At 52.1% G+C, this 20,817-nt stretch overlaps 1 protein-coding gene across 4 annotated transcripts in view; it reads right to left on the reverse strand.

Moving 5' to 3' along the window:
* The window catches only part of STIM1 (stromal interaction molecule 1), a 63,919-nt gene that overhangs the window by 25,881 nt on the left and 17,221 nt on the right, over positions 1–20,817 (reverse strand). For all 4 annotated transcript variants that reach the window (XM_087965892.1, XM_087965890.1, XM_087965891.1 and 1 more), the window contains exon 2: positions 9,168–9,298. In XM_087965892.1, the coding sequence (XP_087822018.1) occupies positions 9,168–9,215 (48 nt within the window). In that variant the 5' untranslated portion in view covers positions 9,216–9,298. The remainder of the gene's footprint in view (positions 1–9,167; positions 9,299–20,817) is intronic.

Raw genomic sequence — 20,817 nt, forward strand, 5'->3', positions numbered from 1 at the left:
TGGTGCTGTGTTCACAGTGACAGCAATAAAGGAAACAAAGGCCGGGAGGGGAAAAAAGCAGCTAATTGCAAGAGAAATTTCACAGGGCTGAGGACAGAGAAGAAGAACCACCGCTGTTGGCTTGAGGGAGCCAGCAATGCGCAGCAGCAGCCAAAAAAGGCTACTTGCATAAAGACGGGCATAGAATCAAAATCACATGAAGGAATAGTACCGCTTTCTGAAGACTTAGTTAAGGCCACACCTGGAATATTCTGCATTCAGTTTTGGTCACCATGCTACCAAAAAGATGTTGAGACTTTGGAAAAAGTGCAAAGAAGAGCAACTAAGATGATTAAAGTCCTGGAGACTAAAACATACGAAGAAGGGCTGCAGGAACTGGGGGTGTCTGGATGAATGAAAAGGAGGACCAGAGGTGACATGACAGCAGCCTTCCAATATTTGAGGGGCTGCCACAAAGAAGAGTGGGGGGGGGGATCAATCTCTTCTCCAAAGCCCCTGAAGGCAGGACAAGAAATAACTGATGGAAACTCATCAAGGAGAGAAGCAAGTTAGAACTAAGTAAGAATGCCCTAACAGGGAGGACAATTAACCAGTGGAACAGCCTGCCACCAGAAGTTGTGGGTGCTCCAATACTGGAGGTTTTCAAGAAGAGACTGGACTGGCCTCTGTCAAAAATGGTGTAGGGTTTCCTGCTTGGGTGGGGGGTTGGACTAGATGACCTCCAGGGCCCCTTCCAACTCTGTCATTGTGTTGTTATTCTGTTATTCAGAAGTTGTGGGAGCTTCTTCATCCCTGGAGGCTTCCAAGAAGAGACTGGACTGCCATTTGTCTGAAATGGGATGGGGCCTCCTGGTTGAGCAGGGGGCAGGACCAGATGACCTCCAAGGCCCCTTCCAGCTCCATTCTATTCAAATTCTCCCACCAAATTTGTGAAGTTTGGAGCCCCAGGATGAGCGACGGAGCCAATCCGGACACCACGCAGTGACCTTTGCAGAGAGGCCGGCCGGGGCTTTGAGCAGAGAGAAAGGCGAGAAGGTTAGAGACGAAACTTCCCAAGACGCTCCAAGATGAGGCTCCGCTTAAGCCCTGCAGCGAGGCGGGGGGCGAAACGGAGGTGCAGGCCTGCTTCTCTGCAGCCCCCCTCCCCCTCCAGCACAGCCCGTGACCTCCACCCAGAACCTGGCAATGTCAGCCAGACCCTCCATGCAGCTGGCAGCAGCCCTGGCCCCCCCCAGGGAAGCAGGCAGAGGAACCCCAGCTGTTGCTTGCTATATTTAGCTCCAGGAAGGAAAGTGATCCCTCCGGTCAGGCTTGGAAGTCCGGCTTCCAAGGGCCGCAGGAAGAGGGGGGCGGCCAGGCGGAGCTGCTGTGGGGGGGGGGTCTTCTGGGGAGCCAGAGGTTGCCAAGGGGTTCCTCCTGCTCCCCCCCAAAGCCAAGACCAGGAGGAGACAACCAAATAGGCTGTGCTAAGCCTCCCCCTCTTTGTTCCTTCTTCCTCCTTTCTTTCCCTCTCTTCTCCTTCCTTTCTTCCTTCTATCCTTCCTTTCTTCCCTCCTTCTTTTCTCCTTCCTATCCTTTCTTCCCCTTCTTCCTCCCCCCCACTCCTGCCTGCCTTCCCTCCTTCCTCCTTCCTGGCACAGCTCTGTCCAGGGTTCCAGTTCTCAGTAGGAAACCCCCAAGCGTGTCACGTTGGCACAACCTGCCCGCTCGCCCAGAGGGGCCCCCTCAACGTGGAATTCTCCTGCTCCCTAAGTCGACATACGGAAAGGGCCCACGGAAAAGGAGAATCAACACTTCTAAACCGTCGCAAAATCAGAAACGAAATTCAAGCCTGCCTAATTTCGGAAAAGGTGGTGGGAGAGGAGGAGGAAAAAGCTTTGCTCTGCCCAAAAGATGCCCACCAAAGATGCCCACCAAGGAAGGAGCAAGGGCCCCGTGGAGCCCGGATGCTTCCAAGAAGGGCCACAACACGGCCACCTGCAGAATCTCCAGCCAAGCTGCCGGAAGACCTGTGCAGGTGTTCAGGCTGACCCAGCCGCTTGGCTCAGAGAAGGGCTCTCCAAGCGTGGCCACTTCCACCCCCAGGATCCCCCCCGGCCCTGCCTGGATAAGAGGCCCCCCCTTCCCCAGGCCCTGCCAAGCGATGGGATGGGAATCCAACGGGAGGAAACAGGGCGTGACGGGCAGGAGAAAAGCGATCCTGGAGGAGGAGATTTGGAGAGAGCTCAAGGGGGCCCTGAGGACTATATTAAGACCACAGCTGAGGAGCCCATCAACTGGGCCTGAGTGGCGTGAGCAAGGATACACACACACACACACACACGCACGCGCGCACGCACAGCCATGGGTGAGAGAGGTCTTTCATTGCCAAAGGGTGGGTGGATGGAAGGAAGGAAGGAGAAAGTTTAGGAAATGTAAGGAAAGGAAGAGAAAGGAAAGATGGCAGGAATAAAAAAGGGAAAGGAAGCAAGGAAGGAAAGAAAAAGGGGAACGAAGGAAAAAAGGAAGGAAGGAAGGAAGGAAGAAAGGAAAGGGAGGGAGGAAGGAAGGAACAAGGGAAAGGAAGAAGCAGAAGGAAAGAAAGGAGGGAGGAAACAACTCCCCTTTGACGCTCTGTCATGTGCTTCTGCAGTGGCGCATTGGGAGGAAGTGAGCAACTCAACCTACCAGTCCAACTTTTCAAAATCTTTCAACGGCTGGCATTTCTATTTCTTGCAACGTCTCTCGAGAAGCAACCAAGCATGAAAAGCGGTCCCAGTAGGGAATCTTTGCAGCTCAGGGTGGGACTCTGAGGTCCCTGGTGCCCTCCAAGCTGGGTGCTTTCCTTGCAGACGTTTCATGGCCCATCTGGGAGCCTCATCCGTGCTAGAAGGGGGGTTGCAGGGAGGAAGAGGAGGAGGAGGGCTAGCAATAGGCTCAGAGAGCACCAAGGACCCCACAGGATGGACATTCCTGCCTCCTCCTCCTCCTCCTCCTCCTCCTCCTCCTCCTCAGAGTCACCTTCCTCTTAGCCACCCATCAAAAAGGAGCTTCCAAGGACTCTAGGAAGGGAGGGGAAGTTTTGCCCGGGACCCTCTCAAGCCCCGCCCTCTTCTCCCAGACCCCCATCCAGATCCCGCACGGCTCTTTCTGGACCGTAACCAGAAGTGGCTCCTGCCTCAAGAGAGGGTCTGGAGCCGGCCTGGGAGAGCCCCCAGCCAAGGGCCACGGGGTTCCAGGCTGGACTCCAACGCCAGTCGCGGCTGGGACAGGGCCTCAGGGAAGGGTGTGTGTGCGAGGAAGGAAGGTGGGCTGGCATCTCTCCTTCCAGCGGAGAAATGGTCAGCGGCCTGTTATGGCCACCGTTGCCTGGACCAGCAGTCTCCAACCGGGGCCACTTTAAGACTGGGGGACTTCAACTCCCAGCTGGGAGTTGAAGTCCCCCCGTCTTAAAGTGGCCCCGGTTGGAGACCCCTGTCATGGCCAGGGCCGCTTCTTCGTCTTCTTCGGGGCGACCACCTGCCCTCACCCCATACCTGCCATTCAAGCCTCAAGCAGGAAACAATTAACCCCGTCCTCCTGCCAGTCTCCTTTGCTCTCGCGGAGGAAGCTCTGTGCACCCTGGACGAGGAGCGGGTCCTTCCTGCCAGCTGGCTGGTGGGCTCCTAAGGAGGGAATGAGTCCCCCAAGCTGACGGTTGCCCCCCAAAGGTCCTTTTTCTCCAAAAGGCCACGGGACTTTTTCTTGGGTTTCCGTTTCTTTTGAAAACATTTCGCTTCTCATCCAAGAAGTCCGCTCCCAACTACCCCACTTGAGCAGGAAGGCCCCCTACCCCAAGGCCTTCACACCTGGGCAAGGTTAATAAGCCTTGTGGATTTCAACTCTGCTTTTTTAAAAATATTTTTTTTTAATTGTTTACAACTGTAAGTATCAAGCACAGTGCAACCGTTTTGGCATTATTTTGCCTTATGTACAAAAATATAACCAAACCATTAATGTTCCTATTATTGGTACAATATTTACATTTTGATTCTAATCCTCCTAGCTATTTTTGTTCCGACCTTCCCCTCTTTTTTGCAACCTCAAACTTGTTCCAGCTATCATAATATTCTGATTCCCTCTTATTTTTCACTATTAAAGTTAATCTATCAGATTCTGCACAAGCCATTATTTTCCTTATTATCTCTCTTTTCGGTGGTATGCTTTCATTTCTCCAATATTGTGCATAAAACTCCCAGAATCCCTGAGCGAACGTGACTGGAGGAGGAATTCTGGGAGCTGAAGTCCTTAAGTCTTAAAGCTGTCAAGTTTGAAGACCCCTGACATAGATGATAGAATAACAGAGTGGGGAGGGACCTTGGAGGTCTTCTAGTCCAGCCCCCTGCTCAAGCAGGAGTCCCTAGACCAGGGGTCTCCAACCTTAATAACTTTAAGCCTTGTGGACTTCAACTCCCAGAATTCCTGAGCTAACATGACTGGAGGGGGAGGAATTCTGAGAGTTGAAGTCCACAAGGCTTAAAGCGGTCAGATCTGAAGAGCCCTGCTCTACCCTTTCGGGCGAACGGCTGTCCAGTCCCTCCTAACTGTCTGGTTTGGTTCTGCAACCCAACAGGACAGACACAGACTCCAGAGGATAATTAGGACTGCAGAAAAAACAATTACTACCCACCTGTCTTCAATCGAGGACCTGTATGCTGCAGGAGTCAAAAAGAGGGCTGTGAAAATATTTACAGACCCCTCACATCCCGGACATAAACTGTTTCAACTCCTCCCCTCAAAAGATGCTATTGAGCCCTGCACACCAGAGCAACTAGACACAAGGAGAGTTTTTTCCCTGAACGCCATCACTCTGCTAAACAAATAATTCCCTCCACACTCTCCAACTATTTACAAAGTCTGCACTACTATTACTGTTAATCTTCTCATCCCTCCTTATCACCTATCCCCTCCCACTTGTGACTGTAACTTTGTCGCTTGTGTCCTTATGATTTATATTGGTTGTTTCCTAGTATGATTTGATTGCTTATTGTACCCTATGACTATTATTAAGTGTTGCACCTGATGATTCTGGACTCTTGACGGATGTCTCTTTCCTTTTATGGACACTGAGAGCTTCTGCACCAAAGACAAATTCCTTGTGTGTCCAATCACACTTGGCCAATAAAAGAATTCTATTCTATTCTATTCCATATCATTCCATATTATTCTATTCTGTTCTATTCTATTCTATTCTATTCTATTCTATTCTATTCTATTCTATTCTATTCTATTCTATTCTATTCTATTCTATTCTATTCTATTCTATTCTATTCTATTCTATTTTATTCTATTCTATTCTATTTTCTATTCTATTCTTATTCTATATTCTATTCTATTCTTATTCTATTTTCTATTCTATTCTTATTCTATATTTTTTTATTCTATTCTATATTCTATATTCTATTCTATATCCTATATTCTATATTATTCTATATTCTATTCTAGGCCCTGATCTTATTCTACCCGGGAGACCCCCCCAGAAAAGACTCGCTCTCGGCCTCCCAGAGGAGCCCCAACTCCTTCTCTGAAGCAGAAGGCGTCAATCAACGGCTAGCTCAGCCGTGCCCAAGATAAGGCAATTCCCCTGGAAAACTGCCCTCCGGCCAGCCAAGGAGGGGGTGGGAAACACAGAAGGGCAGCGCCCCCACCCCAGGGAGGGAAAAAACCCACAAGCTCCAGCCCGCCAAGGCTTGTTGGAGCCCGGGAGATGCCCTGCCAGGCCAGAAGGCGGAACAGGAAAGGCAGGTTTCAAGGCACCAGCCGCTCTGCTGACACACCTGGGAGGGAGGGGCGGCTCCCCCCATTGCCCCCCCCCCCGGCCCTGGGCCAAGCTTTCCGCAATGAGAACTGAGCCTAAATATAGACTCCGGGGCTGGGAGGGTCCATTTAAGCCAAGGGGCCTCCCTCGCTTGACTTAGTGGGCAAATCCGGAAGGAAAGCATCTCTCGCGTTGATGGCCGTCCAGGCGGGAGTTTCGTCACATCCAGCAAAAACGAAACCCAAACCTTCCTGGGAGATCGGTTCCCGGGCTGAGCTGCTCCTACGGAGCGTGGGGCCATTTCCCCAGGTCCTGCCCCCTCTGGACCCCTTGGCCCTCCGCTCTGCAATGCCCTTCTTCCAAGGGTCCCAGTCGGTCTTCCCCTCCGGGCAAGTGCTCCTGTTTCCAGACCCACAAGCATTTGTCTCGGGGGGTCCCCAAACTTGGCCGCTTTAAGACTTGTGGACTTCAACTCCCAGAGTTCATCAGCCAGCAAAGCTCTGGGAGTTGAAGTCCACAAGTCTAAGCGGCCAAGTTTGCAGGCCTCTGATTTATGCTATCTGGCATTGATGATGTTCCCTAGTTGGGTCATGAGACGCCTGCAAGAAAACCACCCAGCTCAGAGAGCACCAAGGACCCTGTCAGTTCAACCCTGAGCTACAAATATTCTTTACGGCTGGTATCCTCCTTCTTTGCACCTATGTGAAACCTTCAGCCCTGGACCGAGTTCTTCAAACTGACCCATGCCGAGTAGATGGGACCCTTGCTCAACTTCTGCCATTTTAAGACCGGTGGACTTCAACTCCCAGAATTCCCCAGACGGCCATGCTGGGAACTAAATCACCCACACATCTTAATAGTTGCCAGGGTTGACAAAACGCTGCTCTGGGTTGACTTGTTTCGCCTTCCTGGCAAAAGAAGAGCAATTCTGATGGAAGGAACGCTTGTTTTAGAAAGGGGTGGAGAAAAGGGATAAACAAGGGATTTCCAGCAGAGTGAAATGTGTTAAAAATAAAAGCGGGGAAAAAGCAACTTGGGGTGAAATGAGGAATATCCCAAAGATTGTATAACAGAATAAGAGAGTTGGAAGGGGCCTTGGGAGGTCATCTAGTCCAACCTGCTACTTGGGCAGAAAAGAACCCACGCCATCTCAGACCAATCTCTTCTTGAAAACCTCCAGTATAGGAAACGGTATTTGAGGTACGCAAACTTGGTTTCATGCTTTTAACTAAGTTAGCCCGACTCTGCAGAAAAACAGTTGCCAAAGACGTAAACAGGAAGAGAATCTATCCTGAGAGAAACATGGCATCTGGCATTTTAGGAAGGACTTTGGCTCTTCCGAAGCGGACAGGGGGTCCTCGAAAGACGCAGAGAGAGCGGGGGGGTTTACACGCTGCTTTCCTGCTCTTCCCCAGCCGGGGCCTTTGGCCGCGGGACAGAAAGAGCCGCTGAATTACAGCTTCCCGAGAGGGAATGCAGCAGGTGGCCAGGCAGAAGAGGGTCAACATGTTCCATGCGGAGACCAGAGCAGGCCAGGCCAGGCTGAGCTCCAGCCCCGGCTGGGAATGGCAAGCCGGGTAGGCGGAGAGACCCCCGGAAGGGCATTTTCAAGGGTCTGAGCTCTGAAAGAATCCATAAAGGCTCAGCCAGGAACTGTCCGGTTTGACACGGCAGGACAGGCAGAGATCTCAACAGAGAGTTAGGACTGCAGAAAAACAACAACGGCTCCCACGGAGGACCTGTACAAGGCACGGCCCAGAAAGAGGGATGAGAAAGTATCAGCAGACCCCTCACGTCCTGGACAGGATCCGTTTCAGCTTCTCCCGCCAAAGGGCATCGCCTGCCAAGCCAACCCTTCCGTGTCATCGCTCTGCTGGATGCTTTAATTCCCACAGCCCTGCCTCATTGCACATCTTTTCTCATCTTCTCCTCTTTCCTGCTATCTTCTCCTATCAGTTGCTGTTTGTAACTTATGATTAATGACTGCAACTATGATTTATGACCTATGACCTATGACTCGCTGTAGTACAGCGAGTCATAGGTCATATTACAGTAGTACACTGTGAGCTCATGCACCACAGACAAATTCCTTGTGTGTCCAATCACACTTGGCCAATAAAGAATTTCTATTCTCTATTCTATTCTGCATTCTGTATTGACTCTGTATTCTACCCTATTATTCTATTCTATTCTATTCTATTCTATTCTATTCTATTCTATTCTATTCTTCTATTCTATTCTATTCTTTGTATTCCATTCTATTCTATATTATTCTATTCCCTAATTCTATATTCTATTCTATTCTTTGTATTCCATTCTATTCTATATTATTCTATTCCCTAATTCTATATTCTATTCTATTCTATTCTATTCTATTCCTAATTCTTATTTCTGTTTCTATTTCTTTTCTATTCTATTCTATATTCCTAATTCTTATTTCATTTCAATTCAATTCTATTTTTATTCTATTCTCTATTCCTAATTCTCACTTCCATTCCATTCTATTCTATATTCTATTCTATATTCTATTCTATTCTAATCTATTCTGCTCTGTTCTGCTCTGTTCTATTCTCTCCAATTCTCTTCTATTCTACTGACTATCACTAAGTGTTGTACCTGATGATTCTTGACGAACGTACCTTTTCTTTTATGCACACTGAGAGCATTTGCACCAAGACAAATTCCTTGTGTGTCCAATCACACTTGGCCAATAAAGAATTCTATTCTATTCTATTCTATTCTATTCTATTCTATTCTATTCTATTCTATTCTATTCTATTCTATCCTATCCTATCCTATTCTATCCTATTCTATCCTATTCTATATTCTATTCTATATTCTATTCTTGTGTATTCCATTCTATTCTATATTATTCTATTCTATTCCCTAATTCTATATTCTATTCTATTCTATTCTATTCTATTCTATTCTATATTCTATATTCTATTCTCTATTCTATTCTCTATTCTATTCTATATTCTATTCTATTCTATTCTATATTCTATTCCTATTCTACATTCCATTCTATTCCCTCTATTCTATTCCTATTCTACCCTCCCCTCGATTCTCTGCTCCCCGCTGTCCTGTTCTGGAGGACTCAGGCTGCCCTGGAGCCAGTGAGGTCCGTCCTCTTCCCTTCTGCGGATGCTGCCGGTGGCTGATGGGACTGGGGAGGAGGAAAGGGAGCAGCCATGGGTTGGAGCGGTGTGGGGGACTGAGGATGAGGAGGATGGGGTGGGTGGGTGGGTGGCACTGAGGCGTCCATCGAGGCTGCGAGGCCTCTGCCTGATAGTCCCTTGCCAGCTTCCGCGGAGCACAGGCCCCCTTCTACCCCGGACCACCTGAAAGGGGGCGGGGAAGGGGAGGCAGCCCCAGGGGGAGGGACCCTCACCTCATCGCTCTCCTCCACGTCCACGTTGCCGTTCGCGTCGTCGTCCATCTGCTTGTGGATGTTGCGCACGGCTTCGAAGCTGAGCTGCTCCTCCTCCTGCTGGCACAGGGGCCGGTCGATGCGGCAGAACTCTGCGAGGGGGAGGAGTGGGGGGAGAGTTAGGAACACCCGGGAGGGGGGAGGGGACCCCCAGGCCTAGAGGGGAGGATTCGTATCCTCAATAGCATCTTATTGACACAGGTGGTCCTCGGGTTACGGCCACAATGGAGGCCGGAATTTATGTTGCTAAGTGAAACGGTTGTTCAGGGAGTTTGGGCCCCTTCTGCAACCTCCCTTGCCACGGTCGTTAAGGGAGTCACTGCAGTTCACCAAGGGGAGGCTACAACAGTCGTAAGTGTGGAAAATGGTCATAAGTCACTTTTTCGGTGCCTTTGTAACGTATTAACTTATCAATTGCAGTGATCCGCTTAACAACTGTGGCCCAGAAAAGTCCTAAAATGGGGCAAAACTCACTTAACCAATGTCCCACTTGACAACGGAAACTTTGGGCTCCGTTGTGGTCGTAAGTCAAGGACTTCCTGCACTTAAAGCAGAGGTCTCCAACCTGGGCCACTTTAAGACTTGTGGACTTCAACTCCCAGAATTCCTCAGCCAGCTTTGCTGGGGGTTGAAGTCCACAAGTCTTAAAGTGGCCCAGGTTGGAGGCCCCTGACTTAGATGGCCCTTCTGCTCTCTTCCAACTCTATCATTCCTGGCTGGCTGGGGAATTCTGGGAGTTGAAGTCCACAAGTCTCAAAGCGGCCCAGGTTGGAGGCCCCTGACTCAAAGCTTCCCTTTCTAGCCCAGCGGCTCCTGGAGGGAGTCCAAGCAGCCCAGCCAGGCCCCCCCTCCTCTCGGGTTTCAGATCTACATTTTCTCCCCGCCCCCAACTCCAAAGTGCCCACTGCCGGCCGGCAGGGCTTCACCCTGGAAGGCCCCCGCACCCCACAGCTCCGCCTCACGGAGAGCCACCCGAGCTCCGCCAGCCAGCCGGGTGTGCAAAGCCAAAAGTGCCCGGTGAGTCAGAGGCTGTGAACGCCGCCCACCTCCCGCCCAGCGTGCAGGTGCCAGCGGAAGAGCGGCTCAGCCGGCTGAGTCACCCTGGGCACACTTGGAGGAGCAGCAGCGGGAGGAAGCGTGGCTGGGGCAGCTGCAGGCGGATGAGCCTCCCCCACGCCCGCCACTGAATGCCCTGGGGGGGCGCCGGAGGACCAAACGGAAAGTGGCAGGCCTGACAGGACCATCCTCCCGCCGTCACTTTTGCAGCCTGCAGGGCACGCCATGCTTGGCTTTGCCCCACGCCGCTGGTCCTCCACTTACAACCACAACGGAGCCCCAAGTTTATGTTGCTAAGTTGTTCGGTGAGGTTTGTCCCAGTTTACAACCTTTTCTGCTCCTGGTTGTTACTTGTTTGTCACCATGAGGGGTTTGCAAGCGTGCACATGCACACACACCCTCCCTTGCGTGAGCCGTCGGTGAGCACGCGCCTAGGCCACTTAAGGGAGCTGCAGGCGCACGTGCACATCCCTGACACAAATACAGCTGTACACACACACACACACACACACACGCCTAGCCACACCCCCCACCCACTCTGCCAAGCTGGAAACTTTGGGGAACTCTGGCCTGGAGGGCAAACCCCACCAAGAACTGGGAGGTCTGAGGAAGAGGAGGACCAGAGGGGACACGACAGCAGTCTTCCAGCATTTGAGGGGCTGCCCCAAAGAGGAGGAGGAGGGGGGGTCCCCCTATTTTCCAAAGCCCCCAAAGGCAGGACGGGAAGCAAAGGGTGGACGCTCACGGGGAAGCCACCTGGAACGAAGCAGTCCTGGCCGTGAGGACCATTAATCGGAGGAGCTTCTTGCCTCTCCACAACACGAGAAGTTTTTAAACAGACACCGGGCCGCCATTGGGCTGGGATGGAATAAGGTCTCCTGGCTTGACCCAGGGGGTTGGCTAGAGGACCTTCAAGCTCCCTCCCAGCCTTAGGATTCCAGGATCTTAGAGACGCCAAGTTGAAACCCAAAAGGCACCACTGGAGGGGAAGCAGAGAAAGAAGGAAGAAGGATCAACGTCCCAATGAAGCCAACGGGCAAATCCGTCGTACTGCGTGCCCATAAATACCCACAGGCAGCCTCAGAGGGCCCCTCCGCTCCCTCTGAATTGCCCAATGCATTCTGCCGGAGGGCTGGGCTGGGAGGGGGGACGGAAGAGGCCGGGTGGGAAAAGGCGGATGGGCTGAGCCCAGCCAAGGCAGGCACAAGGCTGCCTCCGTGTCTCCTGCAGGGAACCTGCCAGCCTCGCCCGGCGTGCACCATGCCAACGTCAGAAACGGCTGGAGCAGAGCCAGGCGTTATCAGGGAGGGGCACAAAGGAAGGCCGCTTCCTTGGAAGGCCTCATGTGCCCCGACTGGCTAAACGGCTCTGCGGGAAGGAAAGAGACCCAACGGCGGGCACAACCACAAATCAAACACGGAAGGTCCTGCTTGGCAGTTATTTTTCCCAGCCGGCTCATACGACTCTCCCCAACGGCGGGCATAACGGGCAGCGTGTCTCCATGCCGACTTTGCACAAGGCAGCAAAGTGTTATTTGTGCAAGTGACCATCAAAACATACGAAGAACAGCTGCAGGAACTGGGTGGGTCTCGTTTAAGGAGAAGAAGGGCCAGGGGCGACAGGAGAGCAGCCTTCCAGCATTTGAGGGGAGCCCCAGGGGAGAAGCGGGGGTCAATCTCTTCTCCAAAGCCCCAGAAGGCAGGAGAGGAAGCAACGGGTGGAAGTTAATCAAGGAGAGAAGCAACCGGGAATGAAGGAGAATTTTCTGACAAATAACCAGTTTGCCACCAGAAGTTCTGGGTGCTGAAACGTTTGTCTGAAATGGTCGAGGGCCTCCTGGCTTGAGGTGGTGGTTGGACCAGAACAGCGGTCGCCAACCTTTCGGATCTCAGGGACCCACTAACTGGTTCTGTGGGTGTGGCTTGGTGGTCATGTGACTGGCTGGGCATGGCTTGCATGTAAATATTATAAATATTGATATAAATATTGATTTTTTTAATAAAAAAAAGAGCAACTTTTACCCAAAATCAGGCAAAACAGACAGGCAGATTGAGTTGCTCACAGAATCACAGATTCATTCAGAGACATAAAATTTGTCACATAAAATTTGCTTGCAAGCAAACTCATAAAATTTGCTAGCAAGCAAACTCACAAAATTAACTCACAACACACCATGTATTTAAATATTGAATTTTTTAATAAAAAAGAGCAACTTTGACCCAAAATCAAGCAAAGCAGGCAGATTGAGTTGCTCACAGAATCATTCAGTGATCTACCTATCTGCCATCAGCTAGTTCAGTCTGTCACATAACATTTGCTTGACGTGAGTCTGCACTGAATAACAGAACCTTCAGTCCTAAGGGAGGTTCGGTTGTGCTTAAAAGCAGAGCCGAAGATCTAAAGACTAGCTAGAAAGCAAGAAATCCAACCATTTCCTGCTTCCTAGCTAATCTAAATCTCCCGGCACAGCAGAACAGCTGATGGTCGGAAAAAGGAAAAATAGAAATTTAGCAGGCAAATTTGCCGGGTAAGGAGTGAGTGGGCGGGGAGGGTTCCTGTGGGCCATGTGGCTAGGGAATTCTGGGAGTTGCAGTCCACAAGTCTTAAAGCAGCCAAGGTTGGAGAGCCCTGATTTAGATGACCCTTCTGGTCTCTTCCAATTCTATCATTCATGGCTGGCTGGGGGATTCTGGGAGTTGAAGTCCACAAGTCTGAAAGTCACCAAGGTTGAGAAACACTGGACTTAGATGACCCTTCTGGTCTCTTCCAACTCTATCATTCATGGCTGGCTGGGGGATTCTGGGAGTTGAAGTCCTCCAGGCTTAAAGGGGCCAAGGTTGGAGACCTTTGGAATACCTCCCACCTCCTCATCCTCCCCAGAAATGATAACAAGCTGGACAATATTGACTTTTCCTACGTTATTAAAAACCGGAGTCTGTCGGGAAGGCATCGGTGTCTAGACGGACACGCTCGGTTCCTATTTGCATATGTTATCTGTAACTGAAGCGACTTTATCATTTGTTTACTTTACATCGCTGTTATCCTTGTTAATGTTATTTATTTAAATTTATTGGCCGCCTATTTCCAGTGGACTCCGGACTCCTATTTATGTTATGGGCAACAGAGTAACAACAGTTGGAAGAGACCTCAGAGGTCTTCTAGTCCAACCCTAGAAGCAGGAGACCCAAAGCCATTCTGGACAATTAGTGTCCAGTCTCTTCTGATGGGGCACCCACAACTTCCAGTGGCAGGCTGTTCCACTGGTCAATCGTTCTCATTGTCAGGAAATTCCTCCTGAGTTCCAGGTTGCTTCTCTCCTTGGTTACAATTTCCCTCCGTCGCTTCCAGTCCTGCCTCTTCTGGGGCTTTGGAGAAGAGCTTGACTCCCCCTTCTTTGGGGGCAGCCCCTGAGATACGGGAAGGCTGCTCTCCTGTCATCCCCTGGTCCTTCTTTTCATTAAACTGGACCTACCCAATCCCAACCACCGTTGTTCCTCGTATGTTTTAGCCTCCAGTCCCCTCATCATGGTTGTTGCTCTTCTCTGCACTTTTTCTAGAGTCTCGGTATCTTTTGATATGCTCTGTTGCGTTTCCATAACTTTATATCTGTTAGTAAGAGCCTCCCTTGAATGCAGCATATACAAGGCAGGTAGGCTTCTGTCTTCTGAATCCTCTCCCAATACTGGCCCAAAATACTGCTGGAGGGAAAGTCACAGGGGAAAGGAGCTCCTCACTCTCTACTCCAAGCTTATGAGCCCTCCAAAGGCATCCAGACGGCCCCCAGGCCCAGCCAGGCTCTTGTGTTCTTCATCAAGAATCTCCAACCTTGGCAACTTTAAGACTTATAGACTTCCAGCAGTTGAAGTCCCCAAGTTAAATATCTATGGAGGTTCACATCCATCCAGGCCATGGGGAGCTTTTTTCAAGAGGCAACTGGACTTTGTTCTTCCTTGAAGACATTTTGTTTCTCATCCAAAAAGCTTCTTCGGTTCTGATTGAATGATGGAAGATGGAAGGATTTATATTATTTGCAGTCATCTGGTCGTTAGCGCTCTCTCTGAGAATTGCTGAGGCCAATTTATCCAAGAAGATTCCACACCCATTTGCATTCTGATTTGGGTGACCCCGAGGGCACAGATAAACCTCCAAGTGGCCTCAATGACTCTCAAGAGAGAGTACTAACAAGCAGAGGACTGCAAGGAATATAAATCCTCCCATCCTCCACCATTCAGTCAGAACTGAAGAAGCTTCTTGGATGAGAAGCGAAACCTCTTCAAGGAAAAACAATCCAGTTGCCTTTTGAAAAAGCAGTTTGGGGACAGGAGCTTGGAGACCCCCTGTTCTTAACGTGTGAGAGCGTTAGAGACTGGGAAACCTGGCCTTACACAGTGACTGCATCAGTGCGCGTGAGGAGGCAAACAAGCCCAACGCGCTTTTGCAACCTGACGTGGAAGCCGTGGGTGGAAAGCCGTAGCAGGGGGGAAAAGGAGAATCTTTTGTGAGTCAACACCTCCTAGCACACACGGCCTACGCGGGGACTGAAAAGCACGAAGGGCTCAAACCATTTTGAAAAGACAAGGAACAGTAGAAATTCACCCGTGAAGAACTGACGGGGTTCCTAATTAACTGGCTTAATCGTAGAAAATAATATATCTGGTTTCATTCCTACCTGCAAACCACTTCTGGACAGGGGCAAAAAAATGAAATTGTGCCTTTGGGATTTGCTGCTTAGATCGGTTGGAAACGATAGAAATCTACATTTACCACGGGGATGCTGCGGTCGTCATAAATGCGGGGAACAGTCGCAAGTGCAAGGACAGGGACTTTCTTCGGGCCCCTTGTAACAGTCCCTAAATGGACGGTTGACAGTCAAGGAGCCTGAAATTAGGGGCACCTGCAGGGAGGGGAGAAGAGAGCGGCCAAGAATAGGGAGCCTGAAAATGGCGACTCTTCCACCCCCCCAAAAAAAAAGCTGGCCGGCCGCAAAGAGGCCCGACATGAGCACCCCTGGAAGACAAACAGGCCCGGCGTCTCCCTGCTTCATGTTTTGGCAAGCAGGGGGAAAGAAAAGCAGGAAGGCGGCGCTAAGAGAAACACCATCCAGCCCCAAAGTTTGCGGAGCCGCATTCCTGGGATAGCTGCAAAGGGCTTGAACCGCTCCTGAAGGCTGGGCCCACTCCCGGCTCACTCCCACACACACACACACACACACACACACACACACACACACACACACACACACACACACCGGCAGCTCATTTAAAGAGGGAAAAAGGGGGTGTTTGGGGGTCCTTCCCTCTTTGTATTGGGGGAGGGGGTGTCCCAGCAGCAGGAGAATCAAGGCGGCCCTTCAGGCTTTCTGCCCATCAGCGGCACAACCTGGCGAGGATCCAATTGAGCCAGGATTTTGCAAATTCCATGCTATCTGCTGGCTTTCCCAGGGGCTGAGTTATGGCCAGACCCCTTAAAACAGGGGTGGCCTCCTCCCTCCCTCCCTCCTTTCCTCCTCCCTATCCTTCCTTCCTTTCCTTCTTTCTTTCTCTCTCTCTTTTTCCTTCTTTCTTTCTCTTTCTCTCTCTCTCTCTTTTCTTTCTTTTTCCTTCCTTCCTTCTTTTTCCTTCCTTACTTACTTTGCCTTTATTACTTTTATAAATAACTCAATACAGCAATCAGAAAAAATACTCCTTCCTCTCTTCCCCACAACAATGACCCTGCGAGGTGGGGGTTGGATGAGCGTGACTGGACCAAAGTCACCCAGCCGTCCCTCGTGCCTAAGGTGGGACTAGAACTCCCCGTCTCCTGGTTTCTAACCCTCTGCCCTAACCAGCAGGCCAGAGGTCTCCAAACTCGGCCACTTTAAGACGGGTGGATTTCAACTCCCAGAATTCCTCAGCCGGCAAAGCTAGCTGGAGAATTCTGGGAGTTGAAGTCCACCCGTCTTAATTTTTGCCAAGTCTGGGGGGGACCCCGACCGCTAGGCGAACCTGTCTCTCGGTCCCGCTGTGAAGACCTCCCGGGAGGGCCCAGTTCTGAGGCTCAGCCCCTCCTGGCAGCTCTCCTCACCTCACGAGCCAAGTTCAAAGTGTCTCCTCAGCAGCCAGAAACTCCAAGTTTTCTCTTATTTATAGCCGTGTATTTGTGGGGAGATTTATAGAAGTCTATTAATAGCCCGGCCCAAAACTAGGCGGCCCTTTTGACAGAGGCAGAAAGAGGCTGGCCGTAAACACAGGCCGGCTCCCCCAGGCCCTGGGTGTGAGCGGAGTCCCCCCAGAGCCCCCCCCCTCCTTGGGAATCACACCAGCCGCCACAACGCACAACGCCAGGCCTGCGCACGGACGCATCTCGAGCCCCCCCAGGCAAATGGCCGCAGCCCCTGGCCAAGGAGGAAGGCTGGGCTGCCGGAGCCTGCTTTGACACAGGGGAGCCGGGTGGAGGGGAGACCAAGAAACCAGCTCTGCACTCCTGAGGGGGTCTTCCAACAATTGCCCCCTCCTCCTTCTTGCCCTTCACGGACACGGACACGCCCCTCCCCCTTTAGCACTGATGATGTTCCCTAGTGGGGTGATGAGGCGTCTGCAGGAAAGTAATCAAGCTCAGAGAGCACCAAGGACCCCATGGTCCTCCTTCTCATCCTCCTCCTCCTCTGCTCAGCAAATCTCCCTCCCTTCCAGCACTGATGATGTTACCTAGTGGGGTCATGAAACATCCGCAAGGAAACCACCAGGCTCCGAGAGCACCAGGGAGCCCGCAGTTCCACCCTGAGCGGCAAATGTTCCCTCTTACTGGTCGCCCTCAACCGCTCCTGCTCAGCGGCCCGAGTGGGAAGCAGGTGGTTGGATGCGTTGCCAGCCGTTGGTTGCCTTCCAGGGACAACCACCCCTGACTGGCCAGACTGGCCCAGTGCCAGCCTGCTGGTGGCAAAGCAGAAATGCCATTCGTGGGCCAGGCCCAGCCCCCCCCAGCCTGCCTCCAGCTCTGCTATCCTTGCATTGCACAGGGTCTCCAACCGGAGCCACTTGAAGACTTGTGGACTTCAACTCCCAGAATTCCCTCACCAGCTTTGCTTTGAATTCTGGGAGTTGAAGTCCACAAGTCTTCAAGTTGCCAGGGTTGGAGACCCCTGGTGTTGCAGATGGACCCCCTGGGCTCTGTTCTCAGGACCGAATCACTTAGGAAAGTCAAGGGGGGTGGAACCAGTTTGGGGGAGCCCTGGGCGGTGGCCTCCCCACCTTCTCCTTCCTCCTCCCGCCTCCTCCAACTTCCCGGCCGGGGGTGGGCTCTGCATATCCCCGCCTGGGCATCCTCCAGAACAGCCGGACTTGGAGATTCCCAGGCCGCCCCCAAGGATCCTGGTGAGAAACGGGAGGCCTCTGACTCTGGCAGCTACAAACATTCCCAAGCAGGCTCCCTCCAGATGTGCCCCATTAACTTCTGGCTCCGGAATCACCGGGTTTCTATCCCGATATACCGGAAGGAGACGAACGTCCAGCTGCAGAAGGGTCTGCTCTGACCTGGGCATGCAGGTTGGGGAAACCAAGAAGGGAAGGAGTGAAATCAAGGGAAGACGGACACGAGACTCTCTCTCTCTCTCTGTCTCCCCCCATCACCCATTCACTGTCTGTCTGTCTGTCTGTCTGTATCTACCTCCCTCCCTCCCCCTATCTATCCCTATCTATCTCCATCCATCCATCTATCCATCCACCTATCCATCCTTATCTATCTCTATCCATCCATCCCTCCCTCCCTTCCTCCACCTACCACCTACCCATCCATCCATCCATTCCTATCTGTCTGTCTGCCTATATATATCAGCTTTCTGTGGCCTCCCACTCCCTCTCGGTGAGTCTGGGCGTGTTACAAACCATATTCCTAGAATATTCCTATCCTTATAAACTGGCACCCTCCTTCTCTCAGGCCCTCAACCTCCTTGACTGACCGTCTCGCAGCCCTTGGCCGAAAGCGGAGGCGTGCAGGGACCGACCTCGGTGGCCTCAGGAGGCCTCTGGCCCCATAAGCCCCAGCCTCTCCTTGGACTGTGCCCCGTGGGGGGAGGGGCAGCCAAGAAACGCAGCCAAGGGGAACAACCACGACATCCCGGGGCTTCTCTCCCCCCCGTTGGGGAGCCTCTGGTAAGCTGCATTCCCTGGTGGGGAGGCAGCCGGGAGGGACGAGGTGGGGCCCACGGCGGAGTGGAAGGAGCCGGCTGCCTCTTCCCCAGCCAGCTAAGCGCACGAGTGGCTGAGGTTGGGGACCCCCTGCTCTAACCCACGCGGAGCTGCTGGGAGCGGGGTTTGGTGCTGGCTTCCTGCACCATCTCCGTGCTTCCTTCCAGGAAGTCCATCTGCAGCACCAACACCCCAGGAGCGCTTCCTGACGGCCGTTCCAAGACAAAACAGGTGGGGGGAAACGCCCCGTCCAGAGAAAATCCATCCAGCAGAGAAACTGAGCAGCGAAGGGACCGTCGTCTCCTGGATTTTAACACCAAAGTCCTCCCAACGTCAGAGACGCAAAGCCAAGATGGCCGCCGGGAGGGCAGGATTAACACGCCGGCAAGTAGATTTTGAGCTAGTGGGATTCCCGGACAGAAAACCGTCAGAAATTCATCCATCACTCGAGGTTTCCAAGAAGGGACTGGACAACCGGTTGCCTAAAGAACAATTAACCGGTGGAACAGCTCGCCACTAGAAGTTCTGACTGCTCCATCACTGGAGGTTTTTAAGAGGAGATTGGACAGCCGTTTGCCTGAAATGGTACACAGGCTCTCCTGCTTGCGGGGGCTGGGCTAGAAGACCTCCAAGGTCCCTTCTAGCTCTATTCTGATTAATAATAACACAACAACAGACTTGGGAGGGACCTTGGAGGTCATCTAGTCCAACAACCCCCCCGACGCTGCCCAAGCAGGAGACCCTAGACCAGGGGCCTTTAAACTTGACAGCTTTAAGACTTGTGGACTTCAACTCCCAGAATTCCTCCTCCTCCAGTCAGGTTAGCTCAGGAATTCTGGGAAGGTTAGCTCAGGAAGTCCACAAGACTTAAACTTGCCAAGTTGGAAGACCCCCTTGCCCTACCCCATTTCTGACAGGTGGCAGTCCGGTCTCTGACTGAGACACTGCTTCATTGATCGATTGATTCCTTGGGGGAGACCAAGGTGAGAAAGCGGTGCAGCCATTCACCAAGCAGGGCCCGATTGGCGCCAGAGGCTTCCTTGAATGTTGGGTGGCAACCGTGTATTGGGAAGGATGAGTTTGTTTGGCCTCCTAGCAACCAGAAAGGCAGACACTGGGATGAGCCCATTCAAGCCGCTTGGCCTGCAACTCTGCCAGCTGAGGGCTGGAGTCCTCCTCCTTCCCCCCGCCCCTCCACCTGTCACGGCCACAAATCAAGCAGGAAGAAGTGGGTGGTAAAGAGCAGGGGTCTCCAACCTTGGCCACTTTAAGCCTGGCGGACTTCAACTCCCAGAATCCCCCAGGGATCTCCAACCTTGGCCCTGTTAAGCCTGGAGGACTTCAACTCCCAGAATCTCCCAGCCAGATTTGCTGTCTGGGGGATTCTGGGAGTTGAAGTCCGCCAGGCTCAACGGGGCCAAGGTTGGAGGTCCCTGGTCTAGAGAAAAGCTCAATAAACCATAATGCGTTCCAGGTTCTGTCCTGGGAAAACCCCTCGTGGGAACTGGGCCAAGACCCCTTCCAAAGGCAAGCAGGGAGGAACCTTCGAGTCAGGCAGCAGGGCAACGGGGCTGGGGCTGCCTGAAGAGCTGAAGGCCCCTGTGGGGAGGGGTGCCCAGTTGCAGACCCACAGAGCCCCCCTGCTTCTCCCACCCGAGGGAAGCAGCGGGATGCTGAGAGCAGAATAAGAGGAGGCCAGAGCTGGAAGGGACCCTGAAGGCCTTCTAGTCCAACCCCCCTGGCTCAAGCAGGAGACCCCACCCCATTTCAGACCAATGGCCGTCCAGCAACTGTACTGTAAAACACTGCAGGTTAGAGAGCCAAAACGACGGCGGGCAAATGGCCAGTTCTTGCCTTTCCTACCCCGTTATCCTTCTCTGAAGGTTTTTTCTAAGGTCAGATCGATGGCTGGCCGCCTCTGCAATTTTTTAAAGAACTAAAATGTCCCTTACGAGCCTTTTAGTGCCCTCAAGGCGGCCAGCTCTGACCCAGCACGATTCCTGAGCAGGTTAAAAGCAGGAAGTCTTTGTGGAAGGGGACAGGTGAAGAAGGCAGGACACAGGGAGGAAGAACCAGAGCTGAGTCAGCTCTGCCTTCGGTCCCAGGATCAAGCGGTCCCCTTTTGCAACCTGACAGATAACAGATGAAAATCAGAGTTGGAAGGGACCTTGGAGGTCATCTAGTCCAACCCCCCACCCAAGCAGGAGACCCTACGCCCTTTCTGACAGAGGGCAGTCCAGTCTCTTCTTGGAAGCCTCCAGGGATGATGAAGCTCCCACAACTTCTGAGGGCAACTTCTGTTCTGTTCTCCCTGTCAGAAAGTTTCTCCTTATTTCCAGGCTGAATCTCTCCTTGGTCAGTTCCCATCCATTGTCCCTTGTCTGGCCTTC

This window comes from Notechis scutatus, chromosome 5 (assembly GCF_049901735.1).
Source record: "Notechis scutatus isolate UNSWTSFEM ecotype Mainland chromosome 5, rNotScu1.2, whole genome shotgun sequence".
Taxonomy (NCBI): Eukaryota; Metazoa; Chordata; class Lepidosauria; order Squamata; family Elapidae; genus Notechis; species Notechis scutatus.